The 18,535-nt window shown below is 36.1% G+C and overlaps 1 protein-coding gene across 1 annotated transcript in view; it reads left to right on the top strand.

The window, feature by feature from the left end:
• LOC118185440 (long-chain-fatty-acid--CoA ligase 5-like) overlaps window positions 1-18,535 on the top strand; it is a 102,609-nt gene that overhangs the window by 26,025 nt on the left and 58,049 nt on the right. Inside the window, exons 6-8 of the mRNA XM_085824153.1 lie at window positions 2,492-2,591; window positions 3,760-3,932; window positions 10,238-10,270. Of these exons, the coding sequence (XP_085680279.1) occupies window positions 2,492-2,591; window positions 3,760-3,932; window positions 10,238-10,270 (306 nt within the window). The remainder of the gene's footprint in view (window positions 1-2,491; window positions 2,592-3,759; window positions 3,933-10,237; window positions 10,271-18,535) is intronic.

Here is an 18,535-nt window from a genome sequence, read left to right as displayed (position 1 = left end):
TAAATTCGATATCGACAGCTGAGGATTGATCCGTATTACAGAGACGCCAGTGAGTTGATTCGCTCTTAGTTATAATAAGTTCGCAATTTGTTATTGCCAACAAATGTGTTCTCTGCGTTTTGCTTGCCTTCAGTGAATGATCATAGCACCCTAAACAATATAATTTATTTAAAAAACTCCTTAAACGCTATAGAAATAACCATAACTTGCCAACAAATATTCATAATTCCGGATAACTGTTTAACGTAACAACGTAATAAATTTATACTCAGAACGCAGCCTAACTAATACTTTTTTTATATTACCTGGGTTCTTTTGATACCTTTCGAATTAATTAAAATCTTTTTCGATAGATAATGCGTTGGGCAAAACGGCAACACAAAATCTAAATCTTAAACATCCTAACATAATCCTCTTTATTCTTCATATTTTTTATATAGTACGATGTAGTACGATACTCCCATTTTAGAACCGAAATTACGTCATGATAAGACAGAAAATTAAAATCCTTTGTTTCTAGCAAAATTAAAAATCCCTCTCAGGGTAATTAATAACCAATTACTTTATCATCTTTCTGTTAAACATTTTTGTTTATTGTAACTAGATGGCACATTATTCTTATTTGCTACCGAATTTTAAACTAAATTTGAAAGCTGATTTTTTTTTCAAATCGGTAAGGATTGAAAGATAATTTTGCTACTCAGCCACAACTCTGGGATTTTCTGCTATTCAAATTCAATGTACCAAATGAAGATTTAAGATCATGCGCGATTCATATCAGAAAATCAAAATCTTAATGTTAATGACTTAATCTTATTGATAATGACTTAATCTTCTTCAAAACTTATTGATAATGACTAAAACTTAATGATATCTTTGACCAAATTGTTCTTAAAATTGACTTTGTATTTCAAATCAAATCCACTCAATTTAAATTCGCTTTTCAAAGAGAATTGATTGAAAAATAAATAAATCCGAAATTTCATCACAGAATATCAGTGAATGGAACTGAAATTTTATTCAAAGAGGTAAGTTTTCACTAAATCTGAATAAATTAATTTCAACACCTTTTACAGTTCACTTCAATTAAGCAATTCTGTAAAAATTCAGTTTCAATAGATAGTACTTCCCCCATTTAACTTTTCCTAACTTGTATTTAATGGAAATACTCTTATTCATGACTAAATATTCTTCTTTGAAATTTATTTATATTAATAACTTACTCATAATATCAGAAAACAGATTGAAAATTTCAAAACATGGAGATCTAGGAATTTATTAAGGATATCAAACATAGTCACTTTACTGAAGCTTGATAAAGGGCAGCCCTTGAATATAACTTCTCAGCTAAAACTAATTTTTTCACTAATTTTATATGAAAGCCTGTATAATATGGTTACGTATATATTAAGTATGCAAGTTAACCCTCAGTAACCAATTTAAGTAGAGTTTAATAATGTAATAAAACTTTTGTCATCATTAATTGGGGGTTGCAGAATTAATAAATTTAACGATAACGCAATAGAAGATGCTGCTGTAGAACAACTGTACCATTTGACGTATTTAAATTTATCTATCAACTTAATATAGAATAATTCTACATTTGCCTACTAAAAATAAATTAATTTCGAAGCTTGTAGCTAGTTGCTTTCTATCGGAAACTTCTTTCTAACATAATTAGCAGCGAGAGTAGAAGAGAAAATAAACGCTGTATGAATTAACTTCAGAGCAAGTAAATCACAAAATTATACGTTCTAATTACTACGTCCTATATAGTACATTTATTCCTCAGTCCTTTTGCATCACCTTCATAAAGGTTAAATATTTTGAGTATACGTACTGCAAGAAGCAAGAAAAAGTAAAATTAAAAATATCTAATTAGGAAGTTATAAACATTAATTAATACTGTAGGATATTTATGTTAATTAACTAATTATCTTTTACCGTATTGCCACTTATTAATACCGTATTACCACTTATGCTGTTCGATAGCTCTTACTAGGATGCAAATGAGGTGCTTGTATATGAGAACAAAGTTCTTGAATGTTAGAGAGAAAACTTTAACAGCGACGCTGTGATATTTTCTCGCCCAGCTATAAGATTTACGTTATCCGACATTAGCCGTTTTGCTAGCCGAATCACTCAGGCATTTTGTTAGAACTGAGCCAACGCTTGCTAGAGTTTTGTATTGTGAATCTTCGGTATTAATTTACTTTTAATTTTCATTCATTTTCTATGTTTCGTTTCTGTGTTATGTTCTATGTTATGTTTTTTTATGTTATTTTCTAATTTATGTTTTTTCTTAATATATATAACATTGCTTCACATAACACTGCGCTCTCTAGTAATTAAATATGTTATGCAATGTTTTTAAATACGAATTTCCTAAGAGAAAATGTGAAACGTGTCTAGAAAATTCAGGTTTTAGTAAGAAAGTTAATTGTTAACATTTTAAATTTTAAATTCTCATTTATAATGTATATTGTTACAGTGGGTCGTGACTGAATATGGTTGCTACAATCAATCGGTGGTAACAGTTCCACTTTATGATACACTCGGACCAAATGCTTGCGCCTTCATCATAAAGCAAGGTATGACAAGCGTTTGCATGGAGTTATTGTTTACATTTCACTTGAAGCTAAAACTTTAGACTCTTATTTCATATATTCTTTAAATCTATTTATTAAATATCTATAATAAATTACTTTATTTTAATTTTTAATATTTTATATTAATATACAGTATTTATTTTCTTTCTTATTTGACTTGCTTACTCTTAATTGTCTGAGAATTTATGAAGCCATCCTTGCTAAAGCATACAGCCCTCGAGCACTTCTTCGTGTCAAGTAAGCTAATTTACACCTTGGTAAATGGTACAGAATTTCTGGCAACATATAAAGTACAATCAGAGCGGTTCCCAAATCAATGGGTCACTTCTTCCAAAGCTATTGTTAAGATGCAGATTATATTTAGTCCCTCGTTGAGGCTGAAAGTATCAGCTTATATTCGAGCTTCCTAGCCTGTTCTACACATTTACCTCTAGAAAATGCTAGATTAGAATTCTCACGTATTAGACCTACAAAAAAAAAAAAAAAAAAAAAAAAAAAAAAAAAAAAAAAAAACACTCACTTGTGCAAAACATATCATTTCGCCGTGCTCCAGGAGTCGAGTACATGAGCTACAAGCTTGAAATACTGACTTGCACTATTAGCGATGTGGAATCCTTTACTGAGGATAACCTGTACAGAACAGATTACAGCAGACAAATCACTACTTATAGTACATCAAACAAACACTAATTTGTAACAAAAGAAACATGCTAAGGAGTTAGGCGTTAAAAGAAACTAGCTGTGAAACCAGTAGGAATATGTATTCCCCACTCTCTCAGCTGAAGAGAAAAATTTCAATTAATCTCTGAAGCCCACGAATTAAATCACCTTACTTCAATCCATATTGTTTATTATTACAGTGTAAGTATTTTCTTGTTTTACCTTTTTAAATAAAACGGAAAATCCCGTTTACCGCATGCTGATATAGTAAATGTTATACAAAATAAACTAGTTTTGAGAGTTGCGAGTTATAAACGTAATTGAAGTCAACTGTATGAATCTTTATTAAGAATAAAGTGCCATCTACGCATTCCTTTTAATCATTCACGCTGAATTTTAAGAACTTGTTATTAATTAATTGTATTATACTCTACTGTACATTAGTCTTATGAAATGAAAGCTGAAATACCTATTACGTGGCTTTATTTAGCGGAGATCTCGATTGTGATCTGCGATACGGAAGCAAAAGCCCGTTCCTTACTGGAAAAGAGGGATAACTATCCATGTTTAAAGCAGCTTGTGGTTACGAATGAAGTTTCCGATGAAGTAAAAGAACTCGCGAGGAAAATGGAAGTCAACCTGCACTTGTTCAATGAAATTGAAGTAAGAATTAATATTTTTAATAATAATAATAGAAATTAATAATAATGAAAAGAATTAATATTCTTAGCAGCAATTGAAGTAAGAATTAATATTATGCATATAACAGAAGACTCCCTCGTATTTAGCCTAACTAACTGCTTTATTTTCACTTCTTTCGTTTTTCTCTAATCAGTTAAAGGAAAGTGTACAGCATTCTATAGCATTCCTGTGTTCTACGAGGAACTTTGAAATATAAAGAGGATTTCATCAGCTAGATTTAGATTTTATTCACGGATTACAATGATACGACTTTCACACCGTTACTCTATTCAATCGCCTCTGCAACAGTGCACTTGTTCTAGCTCCCAGAAAGTTTCTTAATTACGGAAGTCTTTTCACTGCATAATTCTTGCAGAGCGTGAACGTCTTGCACAACCTGTTCGCTAGATTTGAATTTTTTTTGCTTCTGTAAACTTGTTAACTGGGACGGAAAGATGACAGTATAAGAATATTGAACGTGGACTATTTCGGGATTTAGGGTGTGAAGGTAGGACATCCCAAATGTGTTACGTGACAACAATCAAATGTCAAAAGATGGAGAACCTATCTGACATTCACCTTGTTACACTTAAAACAAACTTTGACTAATGTTTCAACTCTGTCAACATTTATTTTAAATTCCTTATCAATTCCTCTGACGGCGATTCTTCTATTATTGGCTGAAAATGATGCATCAATAGCAGTCAGCTCCAGTGGCGTAACTAGAACTCTTGGGCCCCTATACAAAACATTTTCTTGGGGATCCCTAAAACGTTTACAGTATTCAAAACAAAAACAAAAACAAAAAAAACAAAAAAAAAAGAAAAAGGAAAAAAGTAAAGAAAAGAAAAAAAAGGGGGAAAAAGAAAAAAAACTGAAAAGTTTTAGATTTTAACGGTTAACCAAAAGGGTTTGTTTAGTTTTTTTTTACTCTCGCTGAGCACGCAGTCTACAGTCTGCTGTTGTACTCATTCCTGTTAAGTCCAAAGGAGGCAATTTGCCCTGAAGGACTATTATTTTCGTTTCGGCATTTTGCGTTGGTTCACTATAAATGCCCGATTCACTTTTCTAATTATTGCCACCAAATATTAGAGCCCTGTATTATATTTTTAGAAATTAAAATGAAATACCTGCATAAATGTATGTATGTTTCTAGCAGTGTGATAAAACGACATTACCTAGAGCCATCGAATTTTGAATACCGTAATCCTCCACCGAATAGGGGCATCTGGAAGCTCAAATTTGGAATTTCGAAACTGTTTTATTATCTATTTTTATATTTTGTAAAAGCATTTATGAGTTTTTGATTAAGAAACTGAACGATTTCAAAGCGAGCAATGGCAACACTTTAGGGAATAAAGCATTTTTATTTCCAGCTTTTTTTCTTTTTAGTTTTATTACTAAGCATCGTTTTCTTTGCAGTTACGCCACATACAGTTCAACATCAAAATCACAAAATTTTTAAAAGCTGCATATGTTTAGAACTCTAGATGCAGTATAATGTGTTAACATACATTTTAAAATTCTTTTTAGTTTTTTTTCCGTTCAGTATTCAGTTTTCTTAGTAAGATAGCTAACAATGTTTTTTCATAACTAAGTTTTTATGTGTTAAGTTTATTTGTATTACGTTCATCTAACTTACGCCGTATAAAACTCAGTTCAACAGCAAAATCACAATATATTTAAAAACAGCATATTTATATTCGCTATATTATTTTTTTTAAACTAGCCGCTCGTACGGCAAGCCACATAATATAGTTATCATAAAAAAGAAAAAGTGCATAATGATTTTAATGAGTCCGCTAATATAATTTCATAAAAATATTGAATAATTCTAATTAAACATGTCATGATTTTAAACGTGTTTACTTAAATTAATCACAATAAATCCGAACAACAGTCTGGCCTCGGTTATAGCTAATGACTTGAAAGGGAAATAAAATTTAAAGCATATAGCCATTTTTTAACACGGAATTCAGCCGTTATATCTGCTTACAAGGACCCCCTATCTGCGACATATAAATGTCGTTCAGCCTTCAAGGGCCCCTTAAGCCTTCGGGCCCCTATGCCATTCCTTGCGTACCCTTATTTACACCACTGGTCAGCTCATCTTCATCGACTGAGATTCTTGTCGACGAGTCATGTGGTTCATTTTTACCTCTTACCTAACCTTCCTTAAAAGACTTGTATACATTATAAATTGAAAGATCTCAGACTGATTTTTAAAGTTGGAATAAATCTGAGACAAAGTTTCATTAATCCAAAATATAAGAATGATTCTCCGCCCAAAATTGTTACATTCTTTTAATTGGGATTTAATAGGTAGGGTTGAAAAAAAAGGAGAGACTAAATCTATTTTTAAGAAGGTCAAAATGAGTGATGACTATGTTTAACTCTGCAATAATAGAGCGCAAAAATTGCTGTGTACAGTTGAAAGCCTTTCCTACTTTGTTCAGTTAACTAAGAGAAACGTTTCCGCCTGTTTGGAAACTTTCGAAATTTGTTTCAGTTAAAATTCATTTGTCAGATATTACTTTTGACTTTCTTAGAGTATTAGTTTCGTCAAAAAAATCAGAAATCTCAATGAAAAGCTGTAAGGGATTTTAGCTTCTCATCGCCTGTTCTCACCAACTTTATTACTAGCACGCTCGGCTAACAATCGGAAAACTAAAATTTCGAATCCCGACGAAAGAATAGTTAATATTTTATATTTCTCGCTTTTAAAAACCTTATGTTTCATTGATTACATACACTTTTCAATCTTATTTAAAATTTGATAATTTTATAAATGATGTTTTGCATTAAAGAGCCACTTTGTTGTCTGGTCACAAGGCCTACGATATTCATTTCTTTACTGAAGTATGGAACTAGTCTCATACTTTTTGTTTAACCTTTAAATCCGTGATACATTATCATTAATATAAAAAATTATTCAGGATGCCCTCTAAATTGTAGACCACTATTTCTTATTATATCAAAAAAAAAAAAAAAAAAAAAACACTCTGGTTGATGAGACGGATAAATAATCAATAGGTTCGGCCATTCCAGGCAAATTCTTAAGGCGCAAATATCCAGTCATTCGTAAAAAAAGGGTTAGAAATTTACTTTAAAAAATCAAATTAGAAATGGACTTTTGAATTTTAATACCTGTTTGAATTTAAATGTAGTACTTGTTTCTGAATATTAATAATCAATCAAACCGACAGCGGTACAGTGGTAAAAATCGCTGAGCGCCTGGCGTTTCTACCCGGATTCGTACTTCTACAAACCTACTTGCAGCCTAGGAAATTTTTGCCCATGTGTAAAGTGAATACGAATTAGTTTTTCTTACAAGGTCCTCCCTGAAATTATTCTTCTCCTTAAGTAGCTAGCCCTCGCAGGCTGTGCCAGTCGAGAGACATTAAAATTGTAAAGAAACCTCAAATAGAAGAAGAAATATGGACAAAAAACTATTAAAGATGTATTAGAGATACTTGGTTTCACCATGATAGTGAGTTTTTGCTAAACTGGCAATATTTTTGAACATTTTCGAAGTTCCATGAACAATTTTTCTCGAAGCTGCCAAAAATGATTACTATCTCCCTTCCTATAAATAGGCTATGAGCCACTGACAGTCAGTTTTCAACCTCCAGCTAACCCTAAATCTCGACTTTGGGCTCACTTTCCACGGCTGACGAGAGATGGCGCCACCCAAGCGGCTACAGTTTCTACACGCACTTTCAAGAAGCTTTCCCATCTTTTCCACTGCTTTTCTTCACTTCCACCGCCATCAGAAGGCCACCGCTCTTCTAGCTTCCTTCTCACGACCTCCTGCCACAGGATCCACCTGAGTTCTCCACAAAGCCAGGTCCTTCGTGAAGTCTCTTCTGTTACTGGGAAGTACTGCCACAGTGCAGTAGAAACCCAGTATATCTCAACTTAGTATCTGAGAGTCAGTTTGGTTATTCCTGTTTAGAGCTGTGAGACTGCACTGAGCTCCTACTTGGCTGGTAACTGCTTTAGACTTTGCTTTGTGATTTTGGTGATCGAAGTTATTTCTCAGACGTTAAAATTTGCTTTATCACAATTTTATTTCTTGGGCTCTTTATATCTGTTTATTTATATTGCTATATGAGCTGTCATTCCTTTGAATCTAGTTTCAATTTTCTGTTTATCTGGCGTTTCGTAACGAGATCTCTGCAGACATGTAGCATAAGAATATTGATTTATTTATATTAGCCATTTTCCTTACGTGCAGCTCGAAGAAACTTTTTTTTTTTCTTTCCTCAATTTAATTATTTCTTTTACCTCTTTGCTTTTATATTGCGATGCATAAAGGAAAATATCCATATTATAATAAGCTTTCTGCTTTGCTTTAATTCTGCTAAAGAAACCGAATATTGTTATTTATTATTGTTTCTTTTTGCATGTGGGGTGCGTTTTGTCTTCGCTGTTTAGATAGACTCTTTCAAAAGTAGTTATTGGTTTTATGATGTGGAGATATTGCTAGCACCAGCAGTCTCTCTGGTTGGAAGTTTCAAAGCGTCCTACTGTACTTGCTCTGTCTGGTACTTTTACAGATTGAAACAGTCATGCTGTTTTAGTTTTTCGGTTGTATTTTACGCCTTCTGAAGATGATATCAGACGGATTCTATGATGACAGACACTGTGCAGATCGCTAACAAAATCTTCTGATATTTTTCATGAAATAGTTACTTTTGCGAGATCAAATGAAGACATTATTGAACAGGTTATTGTTTCTGTAGTGTCAAGTAAAAACTTTATTGAATACGTTACTGCTCCTGCATTGTCGTCTCTCACCTCTTAGTAGGTCGATTTGTTCTGGTGCCGGCCATTACAATGCGACTTGTGAGGAGATCACACACATGACTTTCTTATCTTTGTGTGGTCCCCTTCATGTTTTTCTTCGAGTTGGAACACGTTTACGTTCCTGCCGTTGATTTGATTAGTTTTCATGCAAGCTGCGTTCCATTTGCACCTTTATAATCTGGTTCTTTGTAGTCCGATGGTTTTTCGTGATGCAGAATATTTGGATTTTCATCTATTAGTTTGCAAAGGCGCTTTTAGTTGAAGAAGGTTGTTATTACAGTATTTCGATACGACAGGATTCAGATTATGTTTAAAGAGCTGCCGAATATTTTGATCTCACAATTCTGTTACCTTTAAACTTTATCCTGTATTATAGCTCTTCAGGATGTCATCTAAGAGAGAGAAGAATAGATGCAAAAGTTAGTGTTAATGCAACAGCGTCTACACTCAGTTGTTACCTATCGTGAAAAGGTTTACTCAAGGAAATACTTACAATGGTATTATATTATTTTCTGAAAATGAGAAAGAAAAAAAATATATAGATTTTAAAATCACCAGAAGTAAATAATCACAGAATAGAAACTAGAGTAAAGTATGGAATCAGAGAACATTGAAATTAACTGAAGTATAGGTTGGATAGTAACTTATGTTGTAATGACATAATAAAAGCATCGTGGTTTAAGGTAGGACGTATTGAAAATGCGAGAATTTCTAAGCAGCTACTTATCCAGCCAGCCGAAGTCTTTCACACAGAACTAAATTACATTATGCTTGTAATCATTTCCAGGAATGGTTATTCAAGGTGTGAAGTCAGACATGGAATTTAAGTGCATAATCTGTGAGATTTCCTATTTTTCAGTTTTGTTCTGCTTTTGATGTTACAGTAATTTGTATGTTCAGTGAGTTGAAAAACTTAGTGTTGGGCATAAATGTTTGCTAACTCATGGGTGCCTCATTAGGGTTCGATTAATTTTTTGCGACTTGTTAACGAATGGCTTCCAAGATTTCCAAGTTTAAGCAGTACAACATATGTACTTGCTTCTACATAATTATTAACACCTATAAGAATACATGTTCATTTCAATGCAAAGTTACGCATGCAGTCATTTTGCCCCGTGTATGCATTTTTAATCTTTTTTTTTTTTTTTACCAATTTTACTATTTAAAAAATATTGTAAGCAATAAAAAATTTTAAGAACATTTAAATTAACAAATAAAGATTATTAAATTAAATTAGAGTCAGGCATTAAAATGATTATTTTATGGTTGAAATAGCAAATATGCTATTAAAAGCTGTAATACAAATGTTAGCTTCTTTATTACCCAACAAGAACACAAAATCTCTGAATTATAATTTATTTTCATTATTTGCCTGTGTTGTTATTTTAGATCAGATTGTAAACTCAAGGTTTTATCAAAATTCAGTTTGCTGTATTGTAGAAATATGTTAATTGTTTTTTTTAAATTTTATTTTACAGAAAAGAGGAAAATTAAATCCTTCACCTACAGTAGTAAGTAATAATTTTTTTTATTTGAAATACTGCGTTATTTTGATCATTGAATCCCTTCAATTTTAACAGAGAAATTGGGGAACCTTAAACAGGAAACTTTTTTCTTGATACGAAAATTAAATTTTTTTTAAAACATAAGTAGTGTAATTTACTTAGCATATATTTAGAATTGCTAAAAATAAATATTTGGTTTCAAAATTTATTTCCTTCCAAGATATTGTTACGAATTTGGTATTTAAAAAGCTAATGTTAGTTCAGTTATAAATTAAATGGTTTTATTTCTCGCGCAGTGCAGCGCGTGACGAATATTAAAAGAAAGCTAAGCCGGAAAATTGAAAATACAAGAGCGCATGCATTAAATAAATAAATATCTCTTTTTGATTACGAGAAAGTACTGGAAAATTCTAGCGCGTGATTTTAAAATCTTATAAAAGGAGGAAAACATCTCAGTTTGTAGTAGTTGCTTAGTTTGTTGTTGTTTAGAAAACTGCTCTTGTTGATTGTAGCGAATTCACTCTTTTAGAATTACGTTCTATTGGACATTTGAGTAGCTAGAAGATAACTACTGTGAGATATTGTAATACTGCATGATAATTTGAGGAAATTTAAGCATTTTTGTTGTGATAATAATAAATTTTTGTTCATTTTTCATCAGACTTGTGCGTTCATTTCATAACGAACCGTACGCAAGCAACAATTTTTGGTGTCAGAAGTGGGGTTTGAATGCCAATAACAAGAGCGATGGAAGAGCAATTAAGGCAGTTAATATCAGCCTTTGCCTCATTTAAAGAAGAAATTAAAGAGGAAATGAAATTGGGCCAGGAATCCGTTAAGGACGAAATGAAAGCCGTTCAAGCTGGTCAAGAAGAAATGAAAAGAGAAATTACTTGCATAATAGAAAATAAATTTTAAGCTATGGAAGGCAGAATTGACGCAGTTGAAAATAAAGTTGGACATATTGAAGAAAAAGTTTCTTCCGTAAAAGATCATATTGAAGAAAGAGTTTCTTCGGTGAAAGAAGAAATAGAAGAAAGAGTTTCTTCTGTAAAAGAACATACAGAAGGGAGAGTTTCTGCTGTGGAGGAACGAATTGAAGGAAGAGTTTGTGCCGTCCAACACCAAATCGAACAACAAATTGATGAGAGAGTTTCTGCAGTTGCCAAAGAAATGGATACTTTAAAGAAATTCGTAGCGACGGCAGGGAGCAAGAGTGATGATTTTAAATTCTTACCGATGCCTGCTCGTCCATCTCTGAAGCTATCCACATATGATGGGAAGACATCCTGGGAAGTGTATAAGACCCAGTTTTCTATCGTTGCGGATGCGAATGGATGGGATTCCCAAGCTAAGGCCTGTTATCTCGTCGCTTCTCTGAGAACAGATGCAGCGGATATCCTGCAGACGCTTCCCGAAAACCAGAGACTAGACTTTGAAGCTCTATCCGGCGCATTGGAGCTGCGCTTTGGTGAAAAGTGTTTGAAAGACTACAGCAGGCTTCAACTAAAATCCCGTCAGCAGAAGCCCACCGAAACACTTCAGGAGATCGCCACGGATGTTGAAAGGCTGTCACATCACGCCTTTTCGGAGTGCCCGACAGAAACAAGAGAAATTCTGTCGCTGCAATATTTCATCGACGGCATCCGGAATCCTGAAATACAGAAAGCTCTTCGAATGGCAGATGTAAAGGACATAAAAAGCGCTCTGTTGTACGCCATGAAGTTCGAGGCAGCTCAGCAAGCAACTAGTAGAGATCGCTACCCAGTTAGAGCTGTGCGAGTCCATGAGCCAGTGGATCAACTGATGGCTCGTTTAGATGATTTAGCCAGACAAGTCGAAGATTTGATACGGAGTAGGAGCGAGAAGAAAGTGGCTGTAAGGTGTTGGAGATGTGGTAGTGAAGGTCACCTAAGACGCAATTGCAGAACGCCCCAGGGTACGGAATATAAAGCAGATGATTTTACCAGACAAGTCAGTGGCTTGAGACGGAACAGAAGTGAAAAGAAACTAGTTCTAAAGTGCTGGAACTGCGGAATTGAAGGCCACATACGAAGAAACTACAAAACACCCCGAGGTACGGAAAATAAGACCATTTCCCAGCAACGACGCAGTAAACAAATTAGTGACCATATCGAGGAACGGAGGTTGCCAGATAATGAAAAACCTTGTTTTAAAGCGCTTAAAATTTATACAGTGAGTGGCAACAGTAACGGACTCTCCATTAATGGGAATATCGATGGAGTTCCTTGCAATATGATCATTGACACAGGAGCTAATGTTACCATCATTAGGAAAGATTTAGCTGAACAGTTTAAAGATAAACTTATTTGGACGCCATCCTGTGTTACCCTTCAGACTGCGTCTGGTGATAAGATCGATATAACTGGGAAGTTAAACGTAAGCATCACGTTTGGAAGTGCCGCCTACCATCACACGGCCTATGTGGCGGATATCACAGATCCATGCATACTCGGATTGGACTTTTTAAGGAACTACAATTTTTCCTTAGACTTGAAAAACAACAAACTGCTTTCAGCATCTGATGGCATGACTATCCATCCTCAAAAAGGATCCTCGCCTGGAAATGCCGACGCCTTGTCCGAAAGATCCAGCTTGGGAAGCTGCCGAAATCATACTAGGGTCGAAAAGAAACGCAAGACTACCAGCTCTTCTCCAGCCCAGATGCTCTTTGGTCGAGACCTTCGTCTGCCTTGTGACCGCCAGTTTGATCGCCGTACGGATGCGCCTTCATCGCCTGAGGAACACATCCAAGATGTCCAGGCCCGTTTTGAAGTGATGCCCCGTTTCGCACGAAAGCGAGTGAACTTGGCGACGGAGAAAGTGAAGACCAGATACAACACGAGAGCTACTGGACATAGATCCAACGAAGGAGACAAGGTGAGGTTGTGGAACCGGATTCAACGAAAAGGTCTCAGTCCTAAACTACAGTCACCTTCGGATGGTCCATGTACAGTGCGGAACAGACTGAATGACGTCTCCGTAAGTCTTCGAAATCTAAACCTAAAGTCGTTCATTACGACAGGTTAGCTCATTACTATGGCCATAGTACATAATGTAAATAATTGTAAATAGTATAAGACCATGGTCCATTTTGTTTTTAAATGTGTATTTGATTTGTATTTGATAGCATTTGATTTGTTTTATGTATTGCATTTATTGTTCATGTTGTTTATTATTGTAATGTAATGCTTATTAATGCATTTATGCCACAGTTGTAAGTTTAGCTTCCTGTCCAGGGATTGTACTGCCCGGGACGTGCAGTCCTTGGGAAGGGGACAGTGTTACGAATTTGGTATTTAAAAAGCTAATGTTAGTTCAATTATAAATTAAATGGTTTTATTTCTCGCGCAGTGCAGCGCGTGACGAATATTAAAAGAAAGCTAAGCCGGAAAATTGAAAATACAAGAGCGCATGCATTAAATAAATAAATATCTCTTTTTGATTACGAGAAAGTACTGGAAAATTCTAGCGCGTGATTTTAAAATCTTATAAAAGGAGGAAAACATCTCAGTTTGTAGTAGTTGCTTAGTTTGTTGTTGTTTAGAAAACTGCTCTTGTTGATTGTAGCGAATTCGCTCTTTTAGAATTACGTTCTATTGGACATTTGAGTAGCTAGAAGATAACTACTGTGAGATATTGTAATACTGCATGATAATTTGAGGAAATTTAAGCATTTTTGTTGTGATAATAATAAATTTTTGTTCATTTTTCATCAGACTTGTGCGTTCATTTCATAACGAACCGTACGCAAGCAACAATTTTTGGTGTCAGAAGTGGGGTTTGAATGCCAATAACAAGAGCGATGGAAGAGCAATTAAGGCAGTTAATATCAGCCTTTGCCTCATTTAAAGAAGAAATTAAAGAGGAAATGAAATTGGGCCAGGAATCCGTTAAGGACGAAATGAAAGCCGTTCAAGCTGGTCAAGAAGAAATGAAAAGAGAAATTACTTGCATAATAGAAAATAAATTTTAAGCTATGGAAGGCAGAATTGACGCAGTTGAAAATAAAGTTGGACATATTGAAGAAAAAGTTTCTTCCGTAAAAGATCATATTGAAGAAAGAGTTTCTTCGGTGAAAGAAGAAATAGAAGAAAGAGTTTCTTCTGTAAAAGAACATACAGAAGGGAGAGTTTCTGCTGTGGAGGAACGAATTGAAGGAAGAGTTTGTGCCGTCCAACACCAAATCGAACAACAAATTGATGAGAGAGTTTCTGCAGTTGCCAAAGAAATGGATACTTTAAAGAAATTCGTAGCGACGGCAGGGAGCAAGAGTGATGATTTTAAATTCTTACCGATGCCTGCTCGTCCATCTCTGAAGCTATCCACATATGATGGGAAGACATCCTGGGAAGTGTATAAGACCCAGTTTTCTATCGTTGCGGATGCGAATGGATGGGATTCCCAAGCTAAGGCCTGTTATCTCGTCGCTTCTCTGAGAACAGATGCAGCGGATATCCTGCAGACGCTTCCCGAAAACCAGAGACTAGACTTTGAAGCTCTATCCGGCGCATTGGAGCTGCGCTTTGGTGAAAAGTGTTTGAAAGACTACAGCAGGCTTCAACTAAAATCCCGTCAGCAGAAGCCCACCGAAACACTTCAGGAGATCGCCACGGATGTTGAAAGGCTGTCACATCACGCCTTTTCGGAGTGCCCGACAGAAACAAGAGAAATTCTGTCGCTGCAATATTTCATCGACGGCATCCGGAATCCTGAAATACAGAAAGCTCTTCGAATGGCAGATGTAAAGGACATAAAAAGCGCTCTGTTGTACGCCATGAAGTTCGAGGCAGCTCAGCAAGCAACTAGTAGAGATCGCTACCCAGTTAGAGCTGTGCGAGTCCATGAGCCAGTGGATCAACTGATGGCTCGTTTAGATGATTTAGCCAGACAAGTCGAAGATTTGATACGGAGTAGGAGCGAGAAGAAAGTGGCTGTAAGGTGTTGGAGATGTGGTAGTGAAGGTCACCTAAGACGCAATTGCAGAACGCCCCAGGGTACGGAATATAAAGCAGATGATTTTACCAGACAAGTCAGTGGCTTGAGACGGAACAGAAGTGAAAAGAAACTAGTTCTAAAGTGCTGGAACTGCGGAATTGAAGGCCACATACGAAGAAACTACAAAACACCCCGAGGTACGGAAAATAAGACCATTTCCCAGCAACGACGCAGTAAACAAATTAGTGACCATATCGAGGAACGGAGGTTGCCAGATAATGAAAAACCTTGTTTTAAAGCGCTTAAAATTTATACAGTGAGTGGCAACAGTAACGGACTCTCCATTAATGGGAATATCGATGGAGTTCCTTGCAATATGATCATTGACACAGGAGCTAATGTTACCATCATTAGGAAAGATTTAGCTGAACAGTTTAAAGATAAACTTATTTGGACGCCATCCTGTGTTACCCTTCAGACTGCGTCTGGTGATAAGATCGATATAACTGGGAAGTTAAACGTAAGCATCACGTTTGGAAGTGCCGCCTACCATCACACGGCCTATGTGGCGGATATCACAGATCCATGCATACTCGGATTGGACTTTTTAAGGAACTACAATTTTTCCTTAGACTTGAAAAACAACAAACTGCTTTCAGCATCTGATGGCATGACTATCCATCCTCAAAAAGGATCCTCGCCTGGAAATGCCGACGCCTTGTCCGAAAGATCCAGCTTGGGAAGCTGCCGAAATCATACTAGGGTCGAAAAGAAACGCAAGACTACCAGCTCTTCTCCAGCCCAGATGCTCTTTGGTCGAGACCTTCGTCTGCCTTGTGACCGCCAGTTTGATCGCCGTACGGATGCGCCTTCATCGCCTGAGGAACACATCCAAGATGTCCAGGCCCGTTTTGAAGTGATGCCCCGTTTCGCACGAAAGCGAGTGAACTTGGCGACGGAGAAAGTGAAGACCAGATACAACACGAGAGCTACTGGACATAGATCCAACGAAGGAGACAAGGTGAGGTTGTGGAACCGGATTCAACGAAAAGGTCTCAGTCCTAAACTACAGTCACCTTCGGATGGTCCATGTACAGTGCGGAACAGACTGAATGACGTCTCCGTAAGTCTTCGAAATCTAAACCTAAAGTCGTTCATTACGACAGGTTAGCTCATTACTATGGCCATAGTACATAATGTAAATAATTGTAAATAGTATAAGACCATGGTCCATTTTGTTTTTAAATGTGTATTTGATTTGTATTTGATAGCATTTGATTTGTTTTATGTATTGCATTTATTGTTCATGTTGTTTATTATTGTAATGTAATGCTTATTAATGCATTTATGCCACAGTTGTAAGTTTAGCTTCCTGTCCAGGGATTGTACTGCCCGGGACGTGCAGTCCTTGGGAAGGGGACAGTGTTACGAATTTGGTATTTAAAAAGCTAATGTTAGTTCAATTATAAATTAAATGGTTTTATTTCTCGCGCAGTGCAGCGCGTGACGAATATTAAAAGAAAGCTAAGCCGGAAAATTGAAAATACAAGAGCGCATGCATTAAATAAATAAATATCTCTTTTTGATTTCGAGAAAGTACTGGAAAATTCTAGCGCGTGATTTTAAAATCTTATAAAAGGAGGAAAACATCTCAGTTTGTAGTAGTTGCTTAGTTTGTTGTTGTTTAGAAAACTGCTCTTGTTGATTGTAGCGAATTCGCTCTTTTAGAATTACGTTCTATTGGACATTTGAGTAGCTAGAAGATAACTACTGTGAGATATTGTAATACTGCATGATAATTTGAGGAAATTTAAGCATTTTTGTTGTGATAATAATAAATTTTTGTTCATTTTTCATCAGACTTGTGCGTTCATTTCATAACGAACCGTACGCAAGCAACAATTTTTGGTGTCAGAAGTGGGGTTTGAATGCCAATAACAAGAGCGATGGAAGAGCAATTAAGGCAGTTAATATCAGCCTTTGCCTCATTTAAAGAAGAAATTAAAGAGGAAATGAAATTGGGCCAGGAATCCGTTAAGGACGAAATGAAAGCCGTTCAAGCTGGTCAAGAAGAAATGAAAAGAGAAATTACTTGCATAATAGAAAATAAATTTTAAGCTATGGAAGGCAGAATTGACGCAGTTGAAAATAAAGTTGGACATATTGAAGAAAAAGTTTCTTCCGTAAAAGATCATATTGAAGAAAGAGTTTCTTCGGTGAAAGAAGAAATAGAAGAAAGAGTTTCTTCTGTAAAAGAACATACAGAAGGGAGAGTTTCTGCTGTGGAGGAACGAATTGAAGGAAGAGTTTGTGCCGTCCAACACCAAATCGAACAACAAATTGATGAGAGAGTTTCTGCAGTTGCCAAAGAAATGGATACTTTAAAGAAATTCGTAGCGACGGCAGGGAGCAAGAGTGATGATTTTAAATTCTTACCGATGCCTGCTCGTCCATCTCTGAAGCTATCCACATATGATGGGAAGACATCCTGGGAAGTGTATAAGACCCAGTTTTCTATCGTTGCGGATGCGAATGGATGGGATTCCCAAGCTAAGGCCTGTTATCTCGTCGCTTCTCTGAGAACAGATGCAGCGGATATCCTGCAGACGCTTCCCGAAAACCAGAGACTAGACTTTGAAGCTCTATCCGGCGCATTGGAGCTGCGCTTTGGTGAAAAGTGTTTGAAAGACTACAGCAGGCTTCAACTAAAATCCCGTCAGCAGAAGCCCACCGAAACACTTCAGGAGATCGCCACGGATGTTGAAAGGCTGTCACATCACGCCTTTTCGGAGTGCCCGACAGAAACAAGAGAAATTCTGTCGCTGCAATATTTCATCGACGGCATCCGGAATCCTGAAATACAGAAAGCTCTTCGAATGGCAGATGTAAAGGACATAAAAAGCGCTCTGTTGTACGCCATGAAGTTCGAGGCAGCTCAGCAAGCAACTAGTAGAGATCGCTACCCAGTTAGAGCTGTGCGAGTCCATGAGCCAGTGGATCAACTGATGGCTCGTTTAGATGATTTAGCCAGACAAGTCGAAGATTTGATACGGAGTAGGAGCGAGAAGAAAGTGGCTGTAAGGTGTTGGAGATGTGGTAGTGAAGGTCACCTAAGACGCAATTGCAGAACGCCCCAGGGTACGGAATATAAAGCAGATGATTTTACCAGACAAGTCAGTGGCTTGAGACGGAACAGAAGTGAAAAGAAACTAGTTCTAAAGTGCTGGAACTGCGGAATTGAAGGCCACATACGAAGAAACTACAAAACACCCCGAGGTACGGAAAATAAGACCATTTCCCAGCAACGACGCA

Source organism: Stegodyphus dumicola, chromosome 9, assembly GCF_044657685.1.
Source record: "Stegodyphus dumicola isolate Sdum_Otavi_A_Nest chromosome 9, ASM4465768v1".
NCBI classification, from domain to species: Eukaryota; Metazoa; Arthropoda; class Arachnida; order Araneae; family Eresidae; genus Stegodyphus; species Stegodyphus dumicola.
The sequence above is the reverse complement of the archived record's forward strand: the minus strand, read 5'-3'. Positions and strand labels throughout refer to the sequence as shown.